The sequence below is a fragment of the Mustela nigripes genome, chromosome 4 (genome assembly GCF_022355385.1).
Source record: "Mustela nigripes isolate SB6536 chromosome 4, MUSNIG.SB6536, whole genome shotgun sequence".
Taxonomy (NCBI): domain Eukaryota; kingdom Metazoa; phylum Chordata; class Mammalia; order Carnivora; family Mustelidae; genus Mustela; species Mustela nigripes.
The window spans coordinates 89249299-89276654 of record NC_081560.1 but is presented as its reverse complement, the minus strand read 5'-3'; the positions used below and the strand labels follow the sequence as shown (position 1 = coordinate 89276654).

Here is a 27356-nt window from a genome sequence, read left to right as displayed (position 1 = left end):
TTACTAGGAATTCTGTCATTTCATTTCCCATATCAAATGTGTGGCTTGAATGAAATAAAAGTTGAAGTTAGATGAAACTAGTCAAGAAGTAGGAATCACTTTTATAGTAGGGCCAGGGGTCACACTCGGAAAAATAGTAGTGAACAGCTGCCCTTGAAAGCCCTCTATATTTATTCTAGGTAAAAGGAATAAAGCAGATTACCTTGTCAGCTGGCCATATATGGAGTGTGGTTGAATCCCCCTGCTACTTAAAAAGTAACGCCCAACACAGTCTCCTGGTATATGAAATGTATTTAATAGGACCAGTGTGTTTTTCTCCAAATTAGAGAAAGCTCAAAATGTAAATGTCTGATGGACGTAGTACATTGATTGAAATTCTTTCATTTAAAGTAAAATGACTCATCTCTGATTATAGCTTGAATGGGGGAGGAAGGGCAGTAAAAGTAGGAAGACCCTAGATCCTGAAGTGATGGATGAGCCCCTCGGCTGCAGGGAGAGTGCGCGCACACCCCCAAAAGATAGGGGACCTGAAGGTCTGTCACTTTTCAGGTGTGCATCTGCTTAGTCCTTCTGCCTTCAGCTTGCACACACAGGCTTTCTTGATAAAGACCCTTACATTTCTGCACAGCTTACGGTTGCACTGGATCAGCTGAAAATCTCTTTCTAAAAGCTTCAGCGTAATTGGGAAAACTGTGCTGTAGCCATGGCCAGGCACATTTCATATGCTAATAAATTTAAATCAAGCTTCTAATCCATACTAAGAATTGATAATACCTATTTCCAAATTTTGTCTGGTGGATTATTTTACTTATATTGCCATGTGCTTTGAACTGGTTTTATTTATTTATTTTTTAAGGTTTTATTTATTTATTTAACAGGGGTCACGAGCAGGCAGAGAGGCAGGCAGGGTGGGGGGGCGGGGGAGGAGAGCAGTCTCCCCGCTGAGCAGAGAGCCTGATGTGGGCTCCATCCCAGGACCCTGAGATCATGACCTGAGCCGAAGGCAGAGGCTTAACCCACTGAGCCACCCAGGTTCCCCTGGAACTGGTTATAGTATATTGTTTTCTAATCTTCATGGAAATAATTTCAACTGACCAGATAAAAGTCCTTGAAACACTCCTCTGGAGTAGCTCAAGGCAACCACAGTGCTTTCGATAAAGCCTAAAAAAACGTGAACGAGATTGGTACCTTTTTTCCCCCCTCCAACCTAGTCTGTTGAACTGAACAAAGATAGGCTGTGCAAAGGTCTGAATCTGGCACAGCCAAACCCACCTAAGATTGCCGTCATCAGCTGAGCCTGTACCGAGCAGCACTTGGCTGTGATCCTGCAGGCAGCAGTGGGTCTGTCATGCTCCCCCTCCATGGCCTTGCCTTAGTTAGGACATTCTCTTTTACACCTGAACAAACTCTCTCCCTTCTGGAACTTAGGACTGGTTTCTCTATTTCTATCTGCTTCTGGAAATAGAAGACCTTTGGTTAACATCCTCTGATAATAAGCACTCATTGCTGTCTTTGAAAATAATTAAGTTCGCCTCATTCTCTTGCTCTAGGCATTTGAGTCATATCTGTTATTCTTCTTTAGACCATTGCCACTTTTTCTACGTCATTCCCAGAATATGGAAACACTCATTTTTTGAAGACGATTCAGCACTTTGTAGCCAATGATCTCATTGGTTAGCTAATTAATATCAGGTGATTTCTAATTTTGGTATAACTTCTTTCCTATAAATATTTCACATTCTTTTAATATATTCCTTAAAGAGCAATTATAAACACTTATAAATTATAAATAGTATTTCATGGAGCATCAGCTGGCATCATCTGTTGATCCAAATTAAAGCCTTTGCAAACCTCATCATCTGGGAGGAAAAAATTGCATACCATGTGTATTGTTGCATAACCAGTCCCACAGGCAGAAATCTACTATTGGGCTGATCAGATTAAATAGCACAGGAGCAGAAATATCTTTGCCAAGAATTTGTTTGGGGAAGGCAGTGTTTTCTGCCCTTACAAAGTGTAAAATGCTATTTCAGGCTTCATTATTGATTTATTCACTAGCCAGGCAAAACATATGAGTGCATGGAGATTCGTAAAGCTGAGAAGGACCTTGAGAGGTCAGAGAGTGCATAAGGCACTGTGTGAATCACCCGAGACAGATGGTTGGCAGTTTCATTCTTAATAATCTCTAGGTAAAGGGATGCTAAGATTTCTTCAGTAATCTTCCTAGCATCTTAAAACAGTCTTTATAATTTAAACATTGTTTTATGCTCCTTAATTCTTAGTAAAAATAAGCAATACCTTTTTAACCACTACGGGGAAAAAATGGTTTAGGATTGAAATAGCAGGTGGGGGCGGTGGTGGGCAAAAGTTGAATGGTAGCTGTTAGTACATCAGCTGTTTTTTCCCTTTCGCAGGTCACTACCCAGCTCAGGAAAGCCTGATGTTCCTTGTTCTCTGTACATGAAGGAGCTTCAGGGTTTCATTGCCAGAGTTATGAGTGACTACTTTAAACACTTTGAATGCTTGGATTTTGTCTTTGACAACACAGAAGCTATCGCCCAAAGAGCAATTGAACTTTTTATTCGCAATGCCAGTCTCATACGACCTCTTGGTGAAGGTGGGAAAGTACGACTTGCTGCTGATTTTGCTCAGGTAAAAGGAGCTCCACAGCTACAAGGGGGGGTGGGGAACGTTTCCACCCCCGCATTATCTATTCATTGAAAAACTAAGTATATATTCTTTAGTGTTTTAAAGAGTTGAAGCAGAAAAAAAAATAAATTCTTAAACTAAACTGGTAAGAAAAAGAGAAGAGTTTAAAGAGACTTTCATACCTTTCATACAAGAGGAAAAGAGATTTTTCCTCTTTGTATTTAATGAATGAATCATCCCTCATCTTTGAGATTTCAAGGTTAAGGTGAAGTAGCTCATTCCATAGGACAAAACATATCTCACTTCTACATCATGTAGGGCTTTCTTACTATTTTATTATCCCATAAGGTTAGTATTGAGAAGAGTAATTGATTAATTTTGCTGGGAATTAAGATAGGCAATGACATTTCCTTCAAATACCGTCAAGGGGCTATCTGTTTTCCTGTGAAGAGAAAGAACTCCCAGTGCGTCTGTAATCTCCTAGAGGCCAGCTCAGTGTTCCAAGACAACGTTCGAATCCATTTGTATGCAGTGGGCCACGTACATCGCGGGCTGATTGGTTTCCCTCTGTTGAACAGAGTACCTTTCTGGTCTTTGGCCGCCCTTGAAATCATTCCAGGCTCTCAAACCATAATCACCTCTTATAGAACAGGGGTTTTCCTTTTTTTTTTTTTAGACAGACTCTTTTGAAGGCTTCCAGTAGTATCAGAGGCAAAGAAGAAACACCTCAAACATACCCGTGAATAAAAAGGTGTCGAGGGGCGCCTGGGTGGCTCAGGTCACGATCCCAGGGTCCTGGGATCGAGCCCCACATCGGGCTTTCTGCTCAGCGGGGAGCCTGCTTCCTTCTCTCTCTGCCTGCTTCTCTGCCTACTTGTGATCTCTGTCTGTCAAGTGAATAAAAAAAAAAAAAAAAAAAAAGGTGCCAAAACAGATCACTCGTATTTATGTAGCATGTCAAAGATGGACTCATTTTTTATGCTTTTCAGAACTGTTAACTTTACTCATCTACAGGAGTTATTCAGATGGATTATTCATAATATGCCAGATCTCCCAGCTAATAAAGGTAGTTGTATTTAATGTTCTTGTTTATTCCTGTGTGTATCTGGGAGCGAGTCTGGATTCATTATTCCCACACCAAGGAGCAGATGTGGGAGACTCCTTGTATGGAGGGTGGTTGTCAGACTCATTCATACCTGTCCAGAAGGAACAGGTACATTGTTGAGTGTTTCAAGAGCTGGGCTCTTTGCATACTAATTGGTCTAGAATTAGTCATTTTCATCCTCAAATGATATGCCTGCCACTAGACCATAGTAAAGAGCATTCCTTTGGGAAATATACCTTAGGTAGCCTAGACCTAAAAATAGGAATTAAATGTTACCATTAATGTTGCTCCTTTGATCTTTCCCATTTTCAGAAGCTTCCTTCTCATGCCCATGTACACTTTGCATTAATGCTACAGGTAAACCTCAGCTTAAAGAGGACTCTCTGTAAGTCCCTACTGGGGTCACAGGCTGCTCAGGGACTGAAAACACCAGGACGCACCAAGTCCTGCTCTTGTTTGTTAAAAACACTGTGGGCTCTACTGAAATGAGCGTCTGTTCTCTTGTCTCCCCCTTTCCTCCTGAATTTTGTTTTTCTTTTCCTCTCCTCTTCCCTCAGCGGGCCTCCCTCCCCCACCAGTTGATTTGCATTCCGCTCCAGCTGGTTCTTGAGTCACTTTCCTGGAGGCAGCACTTCCAGTCCGAGGAGAGTGGCAGTGAGCAGGAGATGGCCAAAATGAGTGCCGGCGCTGCGCCAGGCAGCCTGTTCGGCCCGAGTTTTCTCTTCTGAGTCCTGAAGGATGGAAGGCATTGTCCTATAACCCTTGCTCCTGCAGCCAGCACCTGCTCAAAATGCAAAGCCCCTGGTGGCATGTTGAGCTCCCACCCCCTCAGAAACTGCATTATTCAGACTTTGATCGGGAGCCCCTTCTCTCTAGTGTTGCGCAACCCACTGGCCCTTTTCTCAGGTCCCTTCCGGTAAGATAAATGAAACTCATTAGTCCTTACCACTAACTTAAGCTCCAGGGCATCCTGTTTTCCATTCCTTCAATAGAGAAACTGCAGCATTTATTCAGTGTGAAGCCCCCCGCCGTGACATGGGTCGCTGTACCGCCTGTCGGGTGCTGATTCCTTTGTTCCCTCCCGGACAGTGTGTCCCAGTTTTCAGAGCACCCTGCCCAGCCCCTCACCTTGCGGATGGTTCCCCACCCAGCGGCTTGTGGACACAGGAGAGACAGGTGGAAGCGCTGTCCTGTTTGTGACCAGTGGCTTTGGTAAATAGGATCCACCTACGCCGCCCCCCCCCATTTTTAAGAAAATTACCGTGAATTGGGGGTTTTGTTTAATTTGATGTGGTCTCTTGCCACCCCTGCTGTCCCGTGATGCTACCCCTCAGCTTTCAGGACCGTGCTTGGTTGGGTGTATTTTCCCCGGGTGAGTCAAAACATGTAGGTATGATCCCAACGTTGTTCATTTTCACAACAGGCAGCACCTGGGGACTAGAAAGCCTTTTGACTGCCTTCTTATTGAAAGTTCTATCAGTTTGTATTCAAAATGAAACACAGCCATTGAGGCCATTGGAATCAAGAACACACAAATCCTCTCTGGGTTTTAAGTGTTCTTGTGATAAAAGTGCCTACTCATTCTGGCATAAATAGCAGAAAGAGAAAGCTCAGGAAGAGACCCGTGGCGTAGGTTTAGGATTGCTGAATAGTTTGTCATTCGGTCCGGTTGCAAAGACAGACAATGATAAGAGTTTAAAGGTTTCTTTAGGAATCCTATCTTGTCCCTCCTGGCACTGTTGCACAGGTGAGGGGGAGAAAGTAGTTGCCAGGTGCCATCTGGAGGGTTCATGGCAAGGGAAGTACCTGACATACAGTCTCCTTAGGAATCAGGTCATGGGCATGAGGTGGTTTCCTACAGGTAATTAATTTCCTACTGTGACCACATGCTCTCTGTGTCTGCACTCATCACACAGCAATTCTAAAACACTCCGGCTTGCTCAAGGCCACTGGGGTCTACTGACAGCCTGGGGGGGGGGAGGGGGGAATTGTCCCTTCCTTCCCCCACCCCAGCCCTCTGAAGCACCCACTTCCCTCCGCCCCTCAATTTCATTTCTTCCCCGTGGGAAAGGATGGCTCGTGGAGCTGACATGAAATACTGATTCAGTGGTCCTCCTAGCAGTTTCTATTTATAGGTCTTCTGGCGCCCTTTAAATATACGTATATATGTATTTCATATTTGCCTGAATATATACATTTAGAAAAGAAAATAATAAATATTTTCATTGCAGTTGCCTTTTCTCCTGAACAGTGTCAGGGCGGGAGAGCCGTGGGAGTATCAGGAGATGCCCCGTGGTTAACCAAATGTCTGCGGTGGGGCAGGAACCACTTGGTAATTAGTTCACTGCACCTGCAGCTGACCACTCGCTCCCCGCAAACTGGCAGCAGGAGAGAGGCACTTGTACCTGCCACTCATGTGTCCACAGCTAATTGCAGAGTCACCTCCTCTAAAAGGAACACTCCTGCCCTTTGGAAACATGGCCTTTATTGTTTCATGGAAGTCTGGCAGAAGAATATGCTTTTCAGGACGCTGGGGGTCCTTATTTATTTTAAACATCTAACATTTTGAAATTGTAGTCTGGCATAGAAATCTGTACCATCATAGATTATACAGCTGTTCAAGGTCATATTCTCTCTTATCGTAACTTTGTAACATTCTGTGCTGCTCAAATGCTAAGGCAAAGGATTTTTGGTTTAATCTTTGAAGATGGTGAATTGAAAAAAAAAGTTTTAGGCTCTCTGTTCTTTATCTAGCAAGTGCAAAGTTTTCACAGACCTGGAACTCCGATGACAAACCATTTCTCTGTTCTTGCTATCGACAGGACCCTGGTAGAAAACAGCTTAGAAAATGTCTGAAAAAAAGTAATGGAGAGTGGGGCTTCTGTCCTGTTGGTTATCCCTCTAGAATACTGCTCAGCTCTCCTGCCCCTGCAAATCTGAGGAGACCTAAACAATCACTCATGTGATGAACATTTCTGACTCCCTATTAGTTGCCAGGCACCACATTACACATAGTGATGAGAAGATAAATTAGTCAACCTTTAGGGAGCTCTTTCAAATTTAGGAGGAATCTAGACTTTATTGCCTCGGATTTTTCTTTTTATTTACTTAACCTAAAGAACAGAGAGCCTAAAACTCCATTTAATGACAAGTAAAATTTCCAGCCAAAGAAGGAAAATAAAGAGCGGTGAAGCCAACAGTTCTTGAGTCAAGAAGCAAATTAATTGCTAATAATGTAAAAGGGGGAAGGTTTGAAAAATACTGTTAATAATTTTCAACATGGAACAAGCAGTTGCTAGGTGCCATGCACAGACTGGTTTGTGAAATCACCTGTTTGGTTTTTGTAATTCCACATGAGCTAGCGTTGTCTCCCTTTGACAGACAAGGAGCCTGGAACTTAGGGAAGTGAAGTCCAGGGCCACACAACTGGTCGCTGTAGCCTTGGCGTTGTGACAGGTGTGCTGCCTCCAGAGTCCATGCTTCTAATCACTTGGACCAGCTTGCTAAGAGTTGTCATGGTTTCTACTTAATATAAAGAGGCTTGTGATGCCTACTTCAAATACAGGCGCACAGTCTTAAAAACCTTCCCTTCTCCAGTTTTTCAGTGGAGAAAATATCCGAATTTCCTCGTTTCGCATAACCAAAAAATATTTTTCTGTATTCTTGAAGGAATGGTCTCATGTTATGCTCCTTTAGTAAATAAAAGCAAAAGTCATCTAAGTTCATGCCTTTTGTTAAATTTAGTTGACTTTTAAAACGTGCCACACAGTCCAGATGAAATTAGGTGTACGGCAGTCTGCAACTTTCTGTGAGCCAGATGTGAGCCCAGTTGGACGCAGGATTCTCACATTAATGCTGTGGAGTATCTTCTCTTGTTTCAGATGGAGTTGGCTGTGGGTCCGTTCTGCAGAAGAGTGTCTGATTTAGGAAAGTCCTATCGAATGCTGAGGTCATTCAGGTGAGACGTAGTTCTGCTATTGCTGTTGATATATCCATATCCTGTTAGCCATCAAATCCTTCCCCACTGTTCATGTTGAGCTCTATGAAATTGCCAATATTCAGCTGTTTTGTGACCTACCACAATAGCTATTGCACGTGATTTATCCTAAAAGTTATTATTCAAACCAGAAACCCATACAGAATTATGTGCAGAGATGTGTGTGTGTGTGTGTGTGTGTGTGCGCGCGCGTGTGTGCATGATTTTTGAGTTAAAATTTACAAGACTGAGCTGATAAATTTTATTATGCTCTAAAGGGGATTTTTTTTTTTTTTACTCTCCATTCTTACCAAAATACATTGAGTAGTAATAACAGGCAGTTCGTAATTATGTAGACATCTTTTTTCTGAAATTTTCATTTGTTCATTTATCATTTTCATTCTAACCTACCTCTAAAAATGTCAGAGGTTGGGCACCTGGGTGGCTTAGTTGGTTAAGCGTCTGCCTTCAGCTTATGTCACGATCCCAGGGTCTTGGGACTGAGTCTTTCATGGCTTCAGGTTTCCTGCTGAGCAGGGAGTCTGCTTCTCCCTCTCACTCTGCCCCTGCTTATGTGCTCTCTCTCTCACTTATTCTCCCTCTCTCTCAAATAAATAAATCTTAAAAAAAAAAATTTTTTGTAATGAAAATAAAAATGTCAGAGTTACATTCCATAGCAAAACTGTTAATAGAATCTTAAGAGAATTGAGTTTAGCAGTGAAATGTAGGGAATGACTAGAAATGGTACAGATAATTTAGGATCAAGATGGCTAATGCAGTAGAGCACAAAATTGAGGGTTGAACTTCCTAGAGACCAGTTCAAAGAGAAAAACAGTATGTTAATTCAAATTCACTAAGAATATACCAGTGTCGGGGCACCTGGGTGGCTCAGTGGTTTGGGCTGCTGCCTTCGGCTCGGGTCATGGTCTCCGGGTCCTGGGGTTGAGCCCCGCGTCGGGCTCTCTGCTCCGCGGGAAGCCTGCTTCCCTCTCTCTCTCTCTCTCTCTGCCTGCTTCTCTGCCTACTTGTGATCTCTGTCAAATAAATAAATAGAATCTTTAAAAAAAAAAAAAAAAAGAATATACCAGTGTATGGGAAAATCCTTTTCAGCACTGAATGCTTAGATAGGCCTCCTACCGGTTTAGATTGTAAGGAACACTGAATAAATTAACAACTGTTTGGGCTGTTTATTCAATAAACCAGAACTTTCCAAATTTTGCCACATTGTGGCGCACAGAGAATGTTATACATACAAAAAGATGACCAACCCTGAGGGCCAAGGGAACCAAACATGATACTTAAACCCATTTTGTGACCACAGCATACCAGATGGGAAACCTTGATGTAACTATCCATAATATCCAATACCATAATGGTCTTTGACTGTTTCTTTATAAAGATAAGGTAAGAGATTCCAGGCATGCAGTTTTCTAAAAACTGACTCAGAACTAGAAACTAGAGCAATCAATAAGAAGCATGTCCTTTAAATGACTGCTTCACTGTCTTATGTCATCCAAGCTTTCGATAGTACAAAAATCAGTCACTTAAATGTCACTTAAAACACAAGAATCCAAGGTTGTTGATTGAAAGGGGAGCCCCATGCTTTGTCTTGTGTATTTGTAATTGGCAAAGAGTTCTTTTTAAGGCCAAAACAAGACACTGAATCAATTTTCTTAAATGCCCATCTATACAGAGTTGGGTTTTTAAAAAGCCTTAAAGTTGGACCACACGTGTTTCCAGATAATATCTTTGGATCAGCTCAGACCTTTTAAAAAGTATTTATGTATTTTATTGAAGCGTTAGGGTTTGGCAGTACCAAACACAGACAGGCTGAGTGATTAGGAGGTCCTGAGGTCACTGATCTACCAGTTCCCTGCCTGTACCATGAAAATAACCCCAATAAGACTCCTGTAAAGTCACTTACTGAGTAATATGATAACCCAGCAATCCCCATTGGGTGACAAATCGATGCTGAGTTAACAGAATCAGCCGGCTCAGTGGAGGTCATTAACCAACCAGGGTTGGGAAAAGGTGTGGGAAAGCTGTGATTTGGGATTTGCCATATTAAGATTAGGCTATTATTTTTGATAGCCCCAGCTGCCATGTTTCATTGTTTATTGCACATGTATGAATTAAAATGGTGCTTACCCTTCGATGTGCTTTCATCCCTATGCTTTTAAAGTCTTATCACGGCGTGGGAGATGGGTTCTGACAGTTTTGCGTGAAACCAGTTCTGTAGTCAGCCAGTTCTGTTGTCAGAAGGGAGTCTGTCGTCAGCCCTCGTGGGCCTCTCAGGAGAACCCTCTCTGACGGAGCGGTTGAAGTTCCAGTGGTGACACCTTCTAGTACCTGCGTCTGGATTCAGAAATTAACGAGCGATCAATGTGTAATTCAAAACACTCATGCTGTAGGTAGCCATTCACGAGTTATATTGTTGGTCGGTGTCTAAAAATTGGGAAAATAAATTTGTAATGCATCATGAAATGAAAAGCCGGCTACTCAACAGTAGATACGATATGACCCCTACTATTTCTTTTATTTTTAAAAATTTTTTAAAAGATTTTATATGCTTATTTGAAAGAGAGAGCACGAGAGGGAGGAAGGGTCCAAGGGAGAGGCAGACTTCCTGCTGAGCAGGGAGCCGGATGCCATGAAGGACTCCAGGATCATGACCTGAGCCGAAGGCAGTCGCTTAACCAACGGAGCCACCCAGGAGCCCTGATCCTTCCTATTTTTAAGTCAATAAGTGTATGTTTGGAGAGGAAAAGTCAAGAAGGATAAACATCAAAATTTGAGGATAGCAGGATTGTCACTAGCGATATTCCCTTTAGAAGTTTTCTATATTTTCCATGGTTTTTGCCTTGGTTGTTTTATATTTTCAGTTAGAAAAGCCAGTAAATATATTTTAAAGTCCTCTTGTAGTGTTATTGCTATTTAAAAATAACAAGGAAGTTAATAAATAATACAAAATATTCTAAAACATTATGTAATGGGGGGGTGAGAAAAATAGGCAGGCAAACCACCAAAACCCAGCTGGCTGGCCTACGTCTGGCTAAGAGGCAGTGGCTGCAGAGGGGAGGGCAGCAGGCTGGTGCAGGGACCTCTTTGGGAGGGACAGGGACAGCCAGAGACCCTCCAGTCCAGACCGCAGGTGCGGCACCCCCCCGCCCCCACCCCACCAGACACCCAGCCACACCACAGGCCTTCGCGGGCGCTCCTTCCCCCCATCACACAGCCATCTGCTGCAGGGTGCCTGCTTCTTGACAGTAATATTAGTGGACTGTTGAATTCGGCCAGCAAGCTTCTTGCATACATTTACATTCTACTGTATCCATTAGAGTTTCTTAGGCAGCCGGAATTGTTTTCTTCCCCAGGACAGAGTGTGGCCTCAGAATGCCACTGACATTAGGGATTTGCCCTTGGGTGATCAATATTTCTACATGAGACACAGGTTCAGAGCTGCAAGGCCCCATCCTTGTCCATCCCTCTGGAGCATGGCCTTGTCCCCTAAGTGGGGTTTGCAAGGGTGGTTACCCTAGCTCTGCCTGGCCAGGGGCCTGGAAGCTCTGACTTGACATTCTCAGTGCAGATGCTTGTGAGACAAGGGACAGAAGAGGGACCTCATGCTCTTACCAGTGCAGGGACACAGACCTGCCTTCGCGCAGGCCCCAACACCTTTGCTCCAGAGGGCACAGCTTTGACCCTGAACTATGCCCACAGCATGCTCTGCTGGGAGTTATGTGAGCTTTGATGAAAGCCATCGGGGGACAGGGGCTGCTCTGGGGGCCCTTTGGCCTGAGGGGTGATAGAAGGGAAGCTGCAGTAACCCTGGTGTTTAGAATTCGTGTCTGCTGGTTTTAACTGTGGGCGTGGGAGGGTTTTCTACGACCCCAGTGGGCGTCACCTGCCATGCCACCGCTCCACCAGCATGTTTGTGGAAGGAAGGGCAGCCGTCTCTGCCGCTTCCAGCTCGAGCATCAGGACCCCCAACTGTATGCCCGCCTTTCTTTGTAACTTGTGAGTCCATCCCCAGAAACAGCTCTTTCCCCAAGGTTTCTGGGTTCTCTGTTCCCAGTTGCAGACTTCAGCATTGCAGCCAGAAGGCAGCCCCATCTTGGGCCTGGTTTCGTTCCTTGTTTGCTGATACTTGGGCAGAGCTAGGAGCACCTGGCAAACAGGGAGGGCTGGGTAGTTAGCTGAGCCCCGCCTTCATTCCAGCAGTCCCTCTGGGATCATTCACGGGGTGCTCAGCCTGTGCTAAGGGTTCCCTGACACTTTATGGTTTTGTCTTCTCCACCACACTTCCGAGGCAAGAGTGTCCCGGAAGGCACTGGTCCTGAAAGGGGTCACTTGACAGGGCTGCGTGTCTGGACGTCATGTGGGAGTTCCAGAACTACCTTCCAGACCCAGGGCTGCCTGATCCCAAGGCTTGTGCTTGTCACCACCGCAACCAGAGCTTATTCCAGAAGTTCCCGTTTGTTTTCACCCTGGTTCTAGAATAGCACCTAGAGCTTATCTGAGCCATCCAGGAGAATGTCAGTGTGAAGAGAATCTGGGACCCCACCGTAGTGGTGACTACTTGCTATGTCTGCAGTTCTGTCTCTCGCCACTGTCTGGTATACACAGGTTTCCAGAACATACCTGAAGAATGTTGAGCCACATGTACACTGTGATTCCTAGAGGACGTCTGCCTGAAACCTTCCCTCCTTTCCCACCTGCTCTGCTGCAGTTGATGATGTCTAGACCCTAAGAAAGGAACCCGCGAGTTTTCTTTCCCTCTTTACTTAGAGCCCTGACTTACCTACAGCCATCAGCCTCCTGCTCTGTTCCCCGGGGACCCACATGGCCCCTACTGCCACACTTTGGGTTCCCGTCCTGCAAGCCGACAGCTTTCCCTTCCCCTCTCCAGAAAGGAGGCCCTCATGGGTCCTGTGCCAGGCGGACGCGTGTTTCCCTTCCCTCCCTCCATTTCTCTGCCGGTTGCAGGGACCCGTGCACATTCCCCGTGCTCGTGCCACCCTCCCAGGCCCCTCACCCAAAGGTTTGGAATGGGGTATGCCGAGTGGCTTGGGCCACCCCTGACGGCGGATGTGGACATAAGGACACACAGTCTCACTTTACTTCATAATCGGCCTGCAGCGTGGAGGTCCCTCCTGCAGAGATGACATTATCTCAGGACCTACTCCATGATGAGTTCTGACTGCCTACTGCCGGCCGTGTGCCAGGGTTCACCTCGGAAGTGCTGCTCTATCTCCAGCACTTTTCTCTGAGAAGGGTATTGCGGCGTTTGGGGTAACTGCGTTTTATAACATCTTAATTAATTTCCTTTTGTTCCTTATATCACCTCAGATGGAGATTTATTTTTTAACTTGCCAGTATTTCAAATTCCACCTGGAGTCAGGGGGAAGGGAAGTGCTCATGCTGGGTTCTTTCAGGCTCTTAAAATGAGCACCAGAACTGAAATGTCTGCATGTGATGCTTACAAGTAACTATGCCAGTGATGCATGGTGTGGAATCCAGTCCAGTTTTGCTCTCCATGGCTCTTTTGGCAGTTCTGTTACTGGCTGGAGGGGAAGATTTGCTCTTGGCAGAAAAATAACTGCTCTGACTCAGAGCTACAAAGGGACAGGTGATGAAAAGATCCCACTTAAAAACAAACCAGTTTTCACCAGGCCTGGTTATTGGGGCCCATCAGCCAGCGGGGTCAGCTGCTAGCCTCCCTCTCTCCCTCCCTCCCTCTTGTCCTGTCCTCATTCCCTGTTCGCCCTTGTATCATTTGCAGTTTGCATCAAGAATCTATTAGAGGAAAGTAAAAGCATAGTATTCAGACTATTAAAGCAATATAATTGCTATAGAGACATTTCTTTTTTTTTTTTTTTAAGATTTTTATTTGATAGAGACACAGTGTGAGAGAGAACACAAGCAGTGGGGAGTAGGAGAGGGAGAAGCAGGCTTCCTGCTGAGCAGGAGCCTGATGGGCTCGATCCCAGGACCCCGGGATTATGACCTGAGCCGAAGGCAGGCACTTAACGACTACGCCACCCAGGTGCCCCAATATGTTTCTTGTTTTAACTTGAAACTCCCTGGGGCTAAAGGTAAAAGAAAGGCTGAATGAGCTGTGTAATCCTCATTTTCAGAAGGAAAAAAATGCATGTGTTTTCAGAGCACGTCCCGTGTTCCCCGTGACTGAATGCTAAAGCACCTGCATCCAGGACTCTGTGTGCAGAGCACTGAGAGATGTGGGACCAAAGTCTAGTTGTCATCCTATAGGAGAGGTAGAAGGGAGTCCATGTGACTGCTCCTCCCCAAGTCAAGGACTGTCACATAGGACTGGCCCCCCAGGGTCTCCTCCTGTCGTGGACTAGGATTCAAGAGGAAGCCTGCCAAATCAGCTGGCATAGGCAGAGTGAGCTTTCCTGGGGCGAGGGGAAAGCCTCATTGGGCCAGAGAGGCAAAGAAGGCTCAGGAAGACCCGAGCTGTGTGTCCCCACATCCCTCATGGCAGCTGTCAGCCAGGCCGGGCCTGCAGGATGAGCCTGTGACCCCAGGCAGGGACCCCTCCCCACTGCCTCTTTGCCCTGTTACAGTTCGAGCCAGAGCAGCCTTGTCCCCGATGCGGGAAGCAGACTGTTCGGACACCAGCTGGAATTGCCATTCCGGGGAGCTCTCTGGGAATGGCAGCTGCTGGGCACCCGGGGGCCGGGGCTAGAGCTGTCTAAGCACTGCCGCTGGGGAAGTGGGACCAGCTGGGCTCCATCCCCACGCCAACCCCGAGTCTGTGTCCAGAGGCCTTTAAGACAGTCCCACTCACTGCCTGGCAGGATCGGAAGGTCAGGCCAGGTGGAAACTGTGTGATATGGTTGAGGTACATAGGTGACTGGAGGGCCACTTTGAGAGAATTTGGGGTCCCCCAAAGAAATAATGACTGCCTGTCCTTCCAGGGGTATCCTGTAAGCATTCCCTTTTCTCGGGCTTTTCTCCAGGAGTTGTTCACAATTGAAATTGTACTTCTTGGGCGCCTGGGTGGTTCAGTGGGTTAAGCCGCTGCCTTTGGCTCAGGTCATGATCTCGGGGTCCTGGGATCAAGTCCCACATCGGGCTCTCTGCTCAGCAGGGGACCTGCTTCCCTTCCTCTCTCTGCCTGCCTCTCTGCCTACTTGTGATTTCTCTCTGTCAAATAAATAAATAAAATCTTAAAAAAAAAGAAAAAAGAGGGCGCCTGGGTGGCTCAGTGGTTGGGCCGCTGCCTTCGGCTCAGGTCATGATCTCAGGGTCCTGGGATCGAGTCCCGCATCGGGCTCTCTGCTCAGCAGGGAGCCTGCTTCCTCCTCTCTCTCTCTCTGCCTGCCTCTCTGCCTGCTTGTGGTTTCTCTCTGTCAAATAAATAAAATAAAATCTTTAAAAAAAAAAAAAAAAAGAAAAAAAAAGAAATTGTACTTCTTCCGGGATTCTCTGTTCCCCACTGAGAAGTCCCTCTGCTCTGAAAACAGGTCTAGTCGTGGTTACAGCTGATAATCCTCAAAGAGGCTACATGGCAAAATTAAGAGCCAGGCTGTCTGGGTTCGAATCCTTACTCTTCTCTTTTCTAGGTTTCTGTGTTCTCTCTGCCCCTCAGTTTACCTACATGCAGGATGGGGGCAGGACACTACCGACCTCGTAGGGTCATCTGCAGGAATCGCAAATGGTGCATGCTGCACATGGCAGCTGCTGTGGTGGTTAATCTTGGTGCCCTCGCCAGATGGACACCGCCGCCCACGCATGGCGACTTCCGGGGTGCCCGCTGAGCATGCCGAACCGCCCTCAGCAACCGCTTCGTACCTTCCTAGGTGCCGACTCACTGCCTACTGCCCGGCTGCCGGATGACTGGGGCCTTGGGGATCGGCAGGGCAGGGGTGCCGCAGCCTCAGGGGTATACATGAGGATGGCCCTCACCCCCCGCCACCAACGCTGGAGGGCCCAGTGTGCAGCTTTATGGGTTGTTGGTGATGGACGACACAAATGTCCTGAAAAGTGTCCACAGTAACTAAAGAAATTAAAGGATTATGTTATTTGAGAAAATACTTGAAATTAGAAAAATCCTTACCAGAGATAGATTTCATTTACGGAATAGTTAATATAAAGACATTCCAAGAGGTCGCCCAGGTGGCTCAGATGGTCAAGTGTCAGCCTTCAGGCTCATGTCACGATCCCAGGGTCCTGGGATCAAGCCCCATATCGGGTTCCCTGCTCAGCAGCGAGTCTGCTTCTCCCTCTTCCTCTGTGATCTCTCTCGCTCTCCCTGTCTTTCAAATAAATAAATATAAATCTTTAAAAAAAAAAAATCGAAGATTAGTCTGGATCCAGTGAGAACCACCTGCCTGTTGAGCGCACTCCTGACTGTTGACATGAAACCTTGCTGTCTGTGTGAGGAAGCAGCCGGTCTCTGGGTTGTGCCGGCCTCCTGTGTGCATGGGAGTGATTAGCACGAGCGAGGGAAGAGCACAGGACACAGAGCTGTTTCACATGCTGCTGAACCGTTTCTGCTCCTGGTGGAGGCACCGCGCTGCCATCTTTCCTCTTCAGATTCAGCCACCACGGCTGGGCCTGAAGTTACCTCCTGTCTATCAGAGCCCAAAGCCAAGGAGAGGTCAATGGAAGTTTCCAGTTACTCCTGCCAGCCTTTTGGCAAAGGTGGTAGGTGACGGGTGCCTGGTGGATTTGCCCACACATCCCTGTGAAATAGAGGGGGCTGACCTTCCAGATGTGTAATGTATTGGAAGGGAGCTGGCACAGGTCTCGATGGGGTGTTCAGCAAGGTAATAATTGTGTTCCTACAGGACATAATTGCCATTTGAAAGTGGTGTAGACAGTGTTTACATTTACCCATTAGGTTATGGCCCGAAGATTTTGTGGGAAGTGGAAGCTGGAAGTTGTGACTGTGCTGAGAAGCTGGAGGTTATAACTACCTGCAGCTTCCTTTGTTGCTTTGATTCCGGCCTGGTCATCAGATGAGCTCGAAGAGGGGGGTTTGCTGAGCCCCCTGGAGATCGAGTCAGACCTGAAGGCCAGTAAGCCAAGGAAGGAGGTTAAGGGCAGGTCAGCCTGCCACAGCAGGCTGTGTTTGTGTGTCTGTGTCTGTCTGTCTTCAGGCCGAATGGGGGGTGACTAAGAAATGGCTATGGAATCGCCAGTCGAGGTGAGCGCTCTTCCGTTATGCCACTGCCATCTGCTAACGCGCTAGTCTAGCAGAGCACCTCTTTCAGGGTTGAACAATGTGAAATAACCACTGCGTGTTCTTCTTTTAGACCGCTGCTCTTCCAGACAAGCGAGCATGTGGCCAGCAGCCCCGCACTGGGGGACATTATTCCGTTCAGCATCATTATTCAGTTTTTGTTTACCAGAGCACCCGCTGAGCTGAAGTCCCCTTTTCAGGTAATAAAGTAAAGCCAGAATGCTCTTACAGGTCCCTCTTCAGTCCGTAAATCCAGAGCCCCACTCACGGACTGCGTTCCTGGCCTTCTCTTGCCTTACTTGGTCATGAATCCCTGGCTTGGAAGTGAGTGATTCAAGAAGGAGAGTCCCCACCCCCAGCGGGACTCTCTCAGCACTGTGCAAATTACCCGAGGAAGCCCGAATTCACCTTCTAAGTGTAATGGCTCAAGTAACTCATGTTTGTAAAGCTTTTCTGATGGAGGCCCCACTTTTGCTAGCCCTCCTGCCAGTGGCTAATCCAGAAAGTTCCTTGGGAGCCAAGAAGGTGCACCACAGGCTTGCCACCTTCCTTCAGGCAGGTGTTTGGGTGATTTCACCTTGGGAATCCTTGAGATTGCTTGTGCCACGTACTATCCATTGAAGAATGTTGATGCACTTTGTCTTCTCTGATTTGTGTTCAACCCTGCAGAGGGCAGAATGGTCCCATGCACGCTTCTCCCAGTGGCTGGATGACCACCCGTCTGAAAAGGACCGGCTCCTCCTCATCAGGTAAGGCGTGCGCCCCTAGGACACCTGTGTGTCTAGCAGCCCGCAGGCTAGAGGGGGGTATGCGCCCGGGAGGAGGGAGGAGCAGCGCGTGGGTGGACACACGGTGGCGCCTCCTTGTGGCCGGGCCCCCTCGGTGGCACCATGTGCCCAGAGCACCCCACAGGGTCGTTCATTCTCACATCTTCACATGGCTGTGGGCTGCCCCATGCCCCACTCAGCCCAGGATCTGTGCACCCTGGGTTTGAGAATGGGGGCCGGCGACAAAGAGACTCCTTGCTGTAGGTCCCCATTTTCTGCTTCATGTTGGGATGTCACTGTCACATAGTGGCCAACCTCGAGAAACCTTTGTGACATCATGCAACTCCCATCACCCTTGTTCTCCAAATCTCAGTCAGTCGTACTTCTGAAAGACCTCCGAAAGCCGCATAACCTGGGTTCCCCAAAGCAGGGCAGGGGAGTGGAGAGGGGCTGATGGGGCAGGATGGTGCCCCAGCGCACACGCACAGGAGAATCCCTCACAGAGCTTGGAGAGAGCCTGGTGTCCAGGCCAGCCCCTCAGCCACCTCAGAATGTCCAGGGCAGGCGCTCGGCCCTGGGATTTCCTAAAGCTTCCTGGGCAGGTCTGCAGCACAGCCAAGGTTGAGACTCCACCAAGGAGGAGGCCAGGAGGGACGGTGGAGAAACACAAGTGTGGTGGCTTTTGGGAGGGAGCCCAAGCCCTCGGGTTCGGTGTCCAGAGCCAGGGTGGGCAAGGAGCCCATTATCCCAGCTGTGAGCATCCGGGCCCAGAACTGGGACAGGAGGTCAGAGGCGCCTCCTGTCAGTGCAAGGGGCCAATTTGAGCTGCCCTGGGAGGGGCTTTAGGGATAGAGGAGAGACTTGGCCTGGGGCTAACTCGGAGATTTGTGGTGTCTGGGTGGATGCTTTTGCGGAGTCTCAAAGACAGGCTAAGCTGCAGCACTCTGGGCTGAGGAGGAGTCAGGAGGAGGTTAATTGAACAGGGCTCCTGTGTGTCTTAGCGAGCTGGAAGGAGTTCATCTACAACAGTTGTCCTGCTGTGGGCACATCACAAATCTGTTTGCTTTTGCTTCTCTTGAAAATGTCTCCTGAGTGATTTCATCACCAGTGCTGTTGCTAAGCCTATATTTAGCAACTGAAAATCATGCTCAGAGGCACTGTCAGGCTTTTAAAATAAGGCCTATCTGTCACACACGCCGGCTGTCAGGACCTCCAGGCCCGGGCAGCACACTGAGTCCTCTGGGGGGGATTCCAAACCACCGTGCTCCTACCACAGCCCAGGCTGCTGGCAAGGAGAGGAGCTTTGTCCTAGAGAATGTTCTTTCTTATCTATTACTGCAAAACTAATTTGGTCCGTGCAAGCCGAAGCAGCACTAGATGAACTTCTTTCCCCTGTAGATAAGCCCAGGGTGACTGTTGCTCTTTAAATGTCAGTATTTTTGTTCTGACCTTTGGGGAGACCCTGCCGCGTGCTCCTCGGTCCCCCCGGCACAGTATGCTCAGTTGTCATAAAGAGGCCAGGTCAGGAGACTCGGCTGCCGCTGAGTGCGTGGCGAACAGTGAAGCCTCCTCTGCCTGCCTTTCTGTTTCCTTTCGACACCAGATGTTTCTCAAGAGCGTGAATGGGTACTAGTCACGATCCTGTTAAAATCGGAGGACTCGCTGACTCGTGGGGCAGGTGGTGTGAGTGGGAGCCCGCTGGGGGTCCTCCGCGCCCACCAGGCAGGGGCGGCAGCCTCAGGGAGGGCCTGGGGCCCTGTGGGTGCTGAGTGAGTGTCCAGCAAAGAGGAGGACTGATGCCTTGGCTCTGCAGAGGTGGGGCGAGGGGAGGCTTCTCCCCATCTCCCGTGGGGCCGCAGCTCTTACCACGGCACTCTCCTCCTCCGCTCCTTCACCGTGTCAGAAATGCTGAAGAGCTTTGTTGGCCCTTCGGTGCTGTTTATCTGTTCAATGGTGGGACAGCTGTCCCCACCAGATGCGGCTGGGGACCCTCTGTCCTCCCTCTATGGCCCAGGGCCTGCAGGCCCAGAACCATCCCAGCTCCTCGGCCCTTCTGCGGAGCAGCAGGATCCCGGCTGATGAGAGGAACGTTTGGTCTCCCCTCCTGGTGTCCCTGTCACACTAGATACCTGTGGCCTGGGTGCCTGGACGGAACCGAGAGTGAGGACAGGGCCTGGGGGAGTCAGGGGCTTTCTTGGCTCTGAAGGCAGGTGGTAGATCTTTAAGTCTTTGACAGATTTCATACTTAATGCCCGACAGAAATGGATTTTGTGTCCCATAAAAACCTCTACTTGGCTGGTTTATAGCACACTGAGCCGTGTTGCCGTGTTACCACCAGTCTTTCCTCTACTAGCTGTGCAATTCCTGTGCTTTATTTTTTTCAATAAGGATAACTAACAATCTGCTCATTTTGATGACAAACGAGACTTGAGACTAACTCTTACATAATGCTTGGCCTGACTTCCAAGAAAGCTGATGTTTTGCTCAAGCAAATGAAGTTATTTAATAATTGCTTGAAAATCCTGTTCTGATTTTATGTGGGAGGGTAGCTTTAATCTGTTTTTCTCCCTCTAGTTCTGATGGTGTTTTTCATGAATACCAAAAAACTAACCGAGCTTGTTTCTCAACTTTCTTCTGCATATCGTGTAGTTTACGTAATGTCTTGTCCTTTTGAATGCAAATGAAGTGAAGTTGATTTTCGTTCCTTTATTACAGTGGATCTAACTCATTCACTTCAGATCAACCGCAGTTTCCGTGAATTTCAGTGTACTGATATCTTAGACTGCTGTGTAGACACCGCTGTGTCAAAGACAGCCCGAGCCCTTGGGGATTTCTGTCCTGTGTACGAGTCTGCAGGGGCTACATTTTGGGAGTGGGGCGATTGCCCAGGATGCCATAGCAACTTGACAAATATTACTAAAAGCAGCAAGATTTTTATAAATAAACCCTTCACGAAGGTTCAGCTCTGACATGAACTAAGGCGTCTCCAAAACATTATTTTCTAAGAGCATGAAATTTCATTTTTCATGTAGCTGCTGCTTTTGTGAACCCTACAGTGCCGTTTCCCCTTTATTCACTTTGTTCTGCACTCCTGTCATTGCTTTTCATTACAGTTTATCTTCCTGTATTTCTGATTCATTTTTAAAAATTTACCGATCATGCATCAGTCAGGCACTACATCCTGGGGCTGCATAAAGGAACGAAACAGCCCCACCGCTCCACATGAAGTTACGTTCCTGGGAGGGAAACTGACCAGGCACCAACCAGGTCCTTGTGGTGTAGTGGATGCTTAGGCACGGTGTGCTGATGCCCGCTGGAAGCCTGGTGGGAGAACTGTGTTTGAGCGCCTTATGGGTCCAGAGATGTTCCTAGAAGAGCGCCAGCTGCTTCCCAGTACAGTCTTAATTCTCATAAGTGTATCATGTGGGTGTTTGAGCAAAGAGGCTCACAAAGGAGCCAGGATCGCACAACTCAGTAATAGGGCAGAGCCTGACGTCCACACCGCTGACCGTCCACACCGCTGACCGCAAGTCCTGCCTCGAACAGAGCCTGGAGCCGGCCGGCAGGAATCCCACAGTGCAGGGTCCCACGAAGCCCCAGCTCTTGATGCCGCAGTCTTAGACCTTTTTCACCAGTTCTCAGGGCTCCAAGGGGGTTTCTGTCGTGCTGCCTGGAGTTAGAAGAGGCTCTGTCAAAACGAAGGCCTTAGAGCTGTCCCCTAGCAGAGTGCCCTGCAGGGAAGACGGCCCGGAAGAGCCTCCCAAAACAAAGGACGAGAGCTGAGAAAGGCCTCTGAAGGATGGATGGGTCTCGGGAAAGTGGGGAGAGGCTGTGTGGTGGGAGACAAAGGGCCCTCTCGCAGCCCCACCCTGGTAGGCAGAGACGGCTTTGTTTCAGCGAGATGCTGGCCGCTCATGGGAACTCTCCCCGGTGGGCCTCGGGGTCGGGCTCGGGGTCACGAGTGGGGGGAGGCTGCTCTGCTCCTGTATAAGTAACACAAACAATGGAAGCACGATTCAAAGGTGTTTTTAGGCCACAGCGAACCACCTAGAAGCCCGCAGCAGCACAGGCCAGCAGGGAGGTCACGATGAAGCTGGTGCTCCGTGGGTGGCGAGTGTAGACGCTGGCCTCATGGCGCAGCGTGTTCTGAGGCGGCGCCAGGTATCGGGGCAGCACACGACAGGACTGAGATGGAAGCCGAGGGGAGAGGAGGGACTGGGGGTAGAAATCTGTGAGGAAGGGGCACCTGGGTGACTCAGTGGGTTAAAGCCCCTGCCTTCAGCTCAGGTCATGGTCCCAGGGTCCTGGGATCGAGCCCTGCATCGGGCTCTCTGCTCAGCAGGGAGCCTGCCTCCTCCTCTCTCTCTCTCTCTCTGCCTACCTGTGATCTCTATCTGTCAAATAAATAAATAAAATCTTTAAAAAAAAAAAATCTGTGAGGGGCACCTGGGTGGCTCAGTGGATTAAGCCGCTGCCTTCGGCTCAGGTCATGATCCCAGTGTCCTGGGATCGAGCCCCGTATCGGGCTCTCTGCTCAGTGGGGAGCCTGCTTCCCCTTCTCTCTCTGCCTAAATCTCTGCCTACTTGTGATCTCTCTCTGTCAAATAAATAAATAAAATCTTTAAAAAAAAAAAAAAATGTGAGGAAGATGAAAAGAGGACTTCAGATAGAGGCTCGCGGGGTGGGGGCCTCTGCTGAAATAGGAGATGGGGGGCAGAACACTACCCTGAAGGGTTTTTCCCCAAGTTTCTTTTCTTTTTTTGATAGACTTTTTTCTGAAATTGTTAAAATTTATGTTTTTTTAAAAGGCTGCTTATTTGAGACAGAATGAGCTGGGGAGGAGGCAGAGAGAGGGGGAGAGAAGCAGACTCTCCACTGAGCACGGAGCCTGATGCAAGCAGGGCTCTATCCCACAGCCAGGAGATCATGACCTGAGTGGTAATGACCAGTGGAACGCTTAACTAACTGAGCCCCCACCCCAGGCGCCTGGATAGATTTATTTTTTATTTTTTTAAGGTTTTATTTAATTATTTGGGAGAGAGATAGTGAGAGAGCATGAGCAGGGGAGGGGGGAGAAGCAGGCTCCCCTCTGAGCAGGGAGCCCGATGCGGGGCTCCATCCCAGGACGCTGGGATCAGAACATGAGCAGAAAGTAAACACTTAACCTACTGAGCCACCCAGGCGCCCCTAGACTTTCTTTTTTAGAGTAGTTTTAGGCTCACAGCATATTTGAAAAGGTAGAGAGTTCCCACCCACCCCACGGTCCCTCCCATTAGCAGGGTCCCCCACGGGTGGCCCACGGTTCCGGTTGATGCGCCCACCTGCGCATCATTGTCTCCCAGAGCCCCGGGCTTCCAGGAGGCTTCTCCCCGGTGCCGATTGTTCTTGGGGTTTGGAGTGCCCTGTTTCTGACAGGAGTTTGTTTCTGACAGGGCACGTGAGAGAAGCCGGGTAATGCTGCCCACAACACAGACGGAGCAAGTCAGGAGGGAGGTCGGAGTGGACATGAGACCGGGAACTCCGTTACGGGTCACAGCAGGGCCATGAAGGGGGGGGCGGGGCCAGAGCGAGCAATAATGGGCACATCTGACCGGGGGTCAGTATGCGCAGCGTTTAGGAGGAGAAAAACCGCTTACGAGTTCCGTGTTAGACTTGACACCGCGTCCGTGAGCGAGTGGAGGTATTAGTAACACCTCTTTGTAGAAACGCGCTCATCTCATCTCAGCGTGAAACTTGGAACGGTAGGACTATGACAAATTTTACTGTTCCACTTGGGGCGTAAATAGACTAATAAAATCTTTCAACCATTCTTAGCTCCAGTTAAACATGATACAACACTTAAACAGATCATGCGGTTCCGAGATTAGAGAACTTTCTCCATAAAGGTGCAGACGGCAGGTGGTGTAGGCCCCGCGGGCCCGGCCGGCGGGTCCGCCTGCGGCTGTGGCCGGGAAGCCGCGGGCGGTGAGCGGCCGCCGCGCTCCGCCGGGCCGGGCAGGTTCGCGGGTTCGCGGGTCCCCGACCCAACGCAGACCCCCGTCATGGTTTTAACCGCTGGTAGCGCACCCTCCTGACTAAAGTCACACAACCTCATCCCAGAAGTCGCTGAAACTCCGAGCCCAGCGGCAGTACCGTCTCCCTGGGGGTTCTTCCTTTCCTCCAGGTCAGGGGGTTTGAGGCACCGCCCCGGCTGACCGTGACCGCGTGTGTGGCAGCCGCGTCCCGCCGCGCCCCTGAGCGCGCTGACCGGCGGCGGCGGGCTCCCCCTGGTGAGCTCTGTGGAACAGCACAGGCTGCCTGCACCCGGGAAGAAGGGAAGGGAAACGGAGAACCCGCGGCCGCAGAGCCTGTGTGTGAGGAGACCACGGAGTACAACACAGAGGAACGGTGTTCCTGGACTAAGGCGGTAGCCATGGGAATGCTACCACCAGACATTTGAAGGCTGTCACTTTGTCACTTAGCTTGTGGAACTGGACACAGCGATTCCAGAAATGGGCTGCTTTTATACATTGGTAACCCGCTAAGTGGTTTTATTGGACATTGTTTTCATTTTTGTTTTCAGGGGAACTCTGGAAGCTTACGTTCAATCAGTAAGAAGTAGAGAAGGCAAAGAATTTGCACCAGTTTATCCCATAATGGTGCAGCTGCTTCAGAAAGCCATGTCTGCTCTCCAGTGACCCGGCACTACTTCCCAATCTCCCTCGCACAGCCCCAGCTCCAAGCTGCAGTTCGCCTGAGAAACGTGGGCTCTAGAACCAGCTGCCATCCACTGCTTTCTGTAGTCCGCCTCTCTGTATTCCCTGTTATCTTCTGTTATATTACCTCTTCAGCCCATCTCCTTTTAGCGTAAAATGTCAAAATTTTACTTTTGCTTTTAGAGGGATCTGATCAAGTTACAAATACCCCGCTGCTCCCAATTAACCTTTGCCCTCACCAGGTGTGTAGCCCAGTGACTTCCAAATCCGACTGCACATCAGAGTCGCTGCTGGAAAGCTTTCGAAATCCTGATGCCCCCTGTGCACCCCTGGTGACACCTCTGGGGGTGGGAACCAGGCATTAGTTTTTAAAAACATCCCCAGGTGTTTCCAATATGCAGTGAAGTCTGGGAACCGCTGGTATCTCCCAAAGCTAAGACATAGGGTCATACGTTAAGTCTCTCTTACAGTATCTTTAATAAAGACAGAGCACGCCTATCTTTATACTGTGTGTGTCATTTTATTAAAAGCAGGCTTTGGGGGCTGGCTCTTCAACTTTGTAGCAGAGATGTCAAGTTAAAAACAATTTTTGGTCTACAAAGACCTTACACATAGATAATCTAGATCCTTGTTTTTCCATTGACCATGACCTGTCACTAACATTTTGTTTTTAATTTAATGTTTAAAAACCCCATCAGCAACTTCTTAATATATTTTCCATGCCCTGCACCTGTTGTTCTGACTCAGACATAAAGTTCAGTCAAGTTCAATCAGAAGTCTGAGATAAACAGGCTTTTTTTTTTTTCCATTTTATTTGAAATAATATACAAGAATATAGTGTGCAAAATTTAGGGGCAACATCATGAAGAAGTATAATGAACTGAAATCAATTTTACAGCTGTGATTCCTAATCAGAAACACCACTTGGTAAGTAACATGAAAAGCCATGATTGTAGCTCAGAGCAAAAGCGTGTGCGCTCTCACCTCAGACAGCTGGAGGGAAAGTAAAGTGCACGTGTCGCACTGCAGTAAGTGCAAAGTCTGCCCCCACCATACACATAGGATGACAAACAAGATATTTAAGATATGTGGCTGAGGAGATACAGAACACAAAGTTAAACAATACAATGGTGTCAACTGTTAACAGCACCATGACAGTGACTATATCCCAATGCTATTAACTAGCTTGACCGGGCCCCTGCGCAAGGCCTCCGCCCGAAGTCCTGGGGGGGTGCTGCCACCCGGCGTGCCCGGGAAGCCCTGTGGCAGGCGGTGTGCGTGCTGGGACGCCGACACCGCGCACCGGCCGCGTTCTGGGAGCCTCGCGGCCCTGGCTGGACGAGGAGCTCCCGGGTTTGGCACAGAGGCTGGGCCATGCGGTGGTTGCTCGAGGAAAGGCCAGCTCCCGGCTCTGTTCCTTCCACTATGTGTACATTACAGATTAATAAGCAGTAAGGAGCCAATGTATAAACAGCAGTTACATATTTTTAAATTCCCCCTTTGTACAATTTAAAATAAAACATGTATACACTCTCCTCTCTTTCTACTGTACTTTAGCACCACAGGATATCAATTTTCAAGCCTATATTACCTGATAGACATATATGAAGTTTGGAAGAAAAATAAGGCAATTTGGTTTACAATGTTGATAGTTTTAGCTTACTTAATGCTCTAATGGAGAAAGCAAATCCTCACTCATATTATTAAATCATTTCAAGACTCAATGCTATCAGTATCTTATGGTGACACGAATTCAGGACAAATGGTGACACCTTGATCTTCTTAAGTCCCTCCGTCAACAGTGTTTCTGCAACTACAGACTTAAGAACGTAAGCAGGACATCCTGGCTTAATGCTGCTGCGAGCCCTGTGGAGAGAAAATGAACACAGCGAATGTTTACCAATCAATACACAGTAATTCTACAAACGAAAGCTAAGATGGAGAACAGAATGTTTATAAACTTACTATTTTAAAAAAGATCACTTTTTCAAATGGGACAATTCTTTTTTAAAGTGTGGTAACACCCAACAGCTCAGGCATCCAGAAAAATGTATGAAAACAGTGAGAAGAGATGGGTTAGGAAGAGCGAAGAGGAGCAAAGGAAGGCGATCCAGGCCAAGTCCTACCACACCCAAGTCTAAGGTAATAAGTTCAAAAAACCAGTTGAGCCGCCCTCTTCTACTGGAGTCGGACCACCGTCTGCTGCTTTACCAAGAAATTCCTGATACACGTAAGCGATTATGAACTGCATGTTACTTGAAAAAGTCACTCGTAACTCCACAAAACGGACGTAAGACCTCTTTGACTAGTCCTCCCGCTGCGAAGGACGTCTTCCCTTCATTTTTAAATGGTACTTCAAATTGAGCTCACTCTGTTCTATCATGTGAAGTTTTCTTCAGAATTAATCTAAAAACACAACTCAAAAGTTGCTAGCCTAGTAATGGAAACATTGTAAGAATCCGCTCCATCCAAGGCTGTGTTATTATGGTGTGAATTCATTTAGTAGAGTCTTCCTAGGCCTATTTCTTCTCCTTCCTGAGGTTTTTAATCTAGAAGTTCTGTGCAAATGTCAGAAGGCCCCAGGAAAGTTAATGTGTCCTAGAAAAAAAAAGCTCCTGGGACATGTCACCCCCAAATTAGAAAGATTTTGTACCGTACTACTGAGTTGGTTATACCCAACTTTCAACCCAACTAAAAATCCTACCATTCCAAAATTATTTTTCCACCTCAACGTTTCTGGATAAACATTCTTCTTTTTTTTTTTTTTTTTAAAGGTTTTATTTATTTATTTGACAGAGAGACATCACAAGTAGGCAGAGAGGCAGGCAGAGAGAGAGAGAGAGGAGGAAGCAGGCTCCCTGCTGAGCAGAGAGCCCGATGCGGGACTCGATCCCAGGACCCTGAGATCATGACCTGAGCTGAAGGCAGTGGCTTAACCCACTGAGCCACCCAG

At 48.0% G+C, this 27356-nt stretch overlaps 2 protein-coding genes across 3 annotated transcripts in view; one reads left to right on the top strand and one right to left on the bottom strand.

The window, feature by feature from the left end:
- The window catches only part of COG5 (component of oligomeric golgi complex 5), a 300872-nt gene extending 275965 nt beyond the window's left edge, over nucleotides 1–24907 (top strand). The window contains exons 18-22 of the mRNA XM_059397031.1: nucleotides 2415–2652; nucleotides 7636–7712; nucleotides 17015–17141; nucleotides 17611–17690; nucleotides 24271–24907. Of these exons, the coding sequence (XP_059253014.1) occupies nucleotides 2415–2652; nucleotides 7636–7712; nucleotides 17015–17141; nucleotides 17611–17690; nucleotides 24271–24385 (637 nt within the window). The 3' untranslated portion in view covers nucleotides 24386–24907. The remainder of the gene's footprint in view (nucleotides 1–2414; nucleotides 2653–7635; nucleotides 7713–17014; nucleotides 17142–17610; nucleotides 17691–24270) is intronic.
- Nucleotides 24908–25182: 275 nt separating this feature from the next.
- HBP1 (HMG-box transcription factor 1) overlaps nucleotides 25183–27356 on the bottom strand; it is a 29556-nt gene continuing 27382 nt past the window's right edge. For both annotated transcript variants that reach the window (XM_059397032.1, XM_059397033.1), the window contains exon 11: nucleotides 25183–26269. In XM_059397032.1, the coding sequence (XP_059253015.1) occupies nucleotides 26252–26269 (18 nt within the window). In that variant the 3' untranslated portion in view covers nucleotides 25183–26251. The remainder of the gene's footprint in view (nucleotides 26270–27356) is intronic.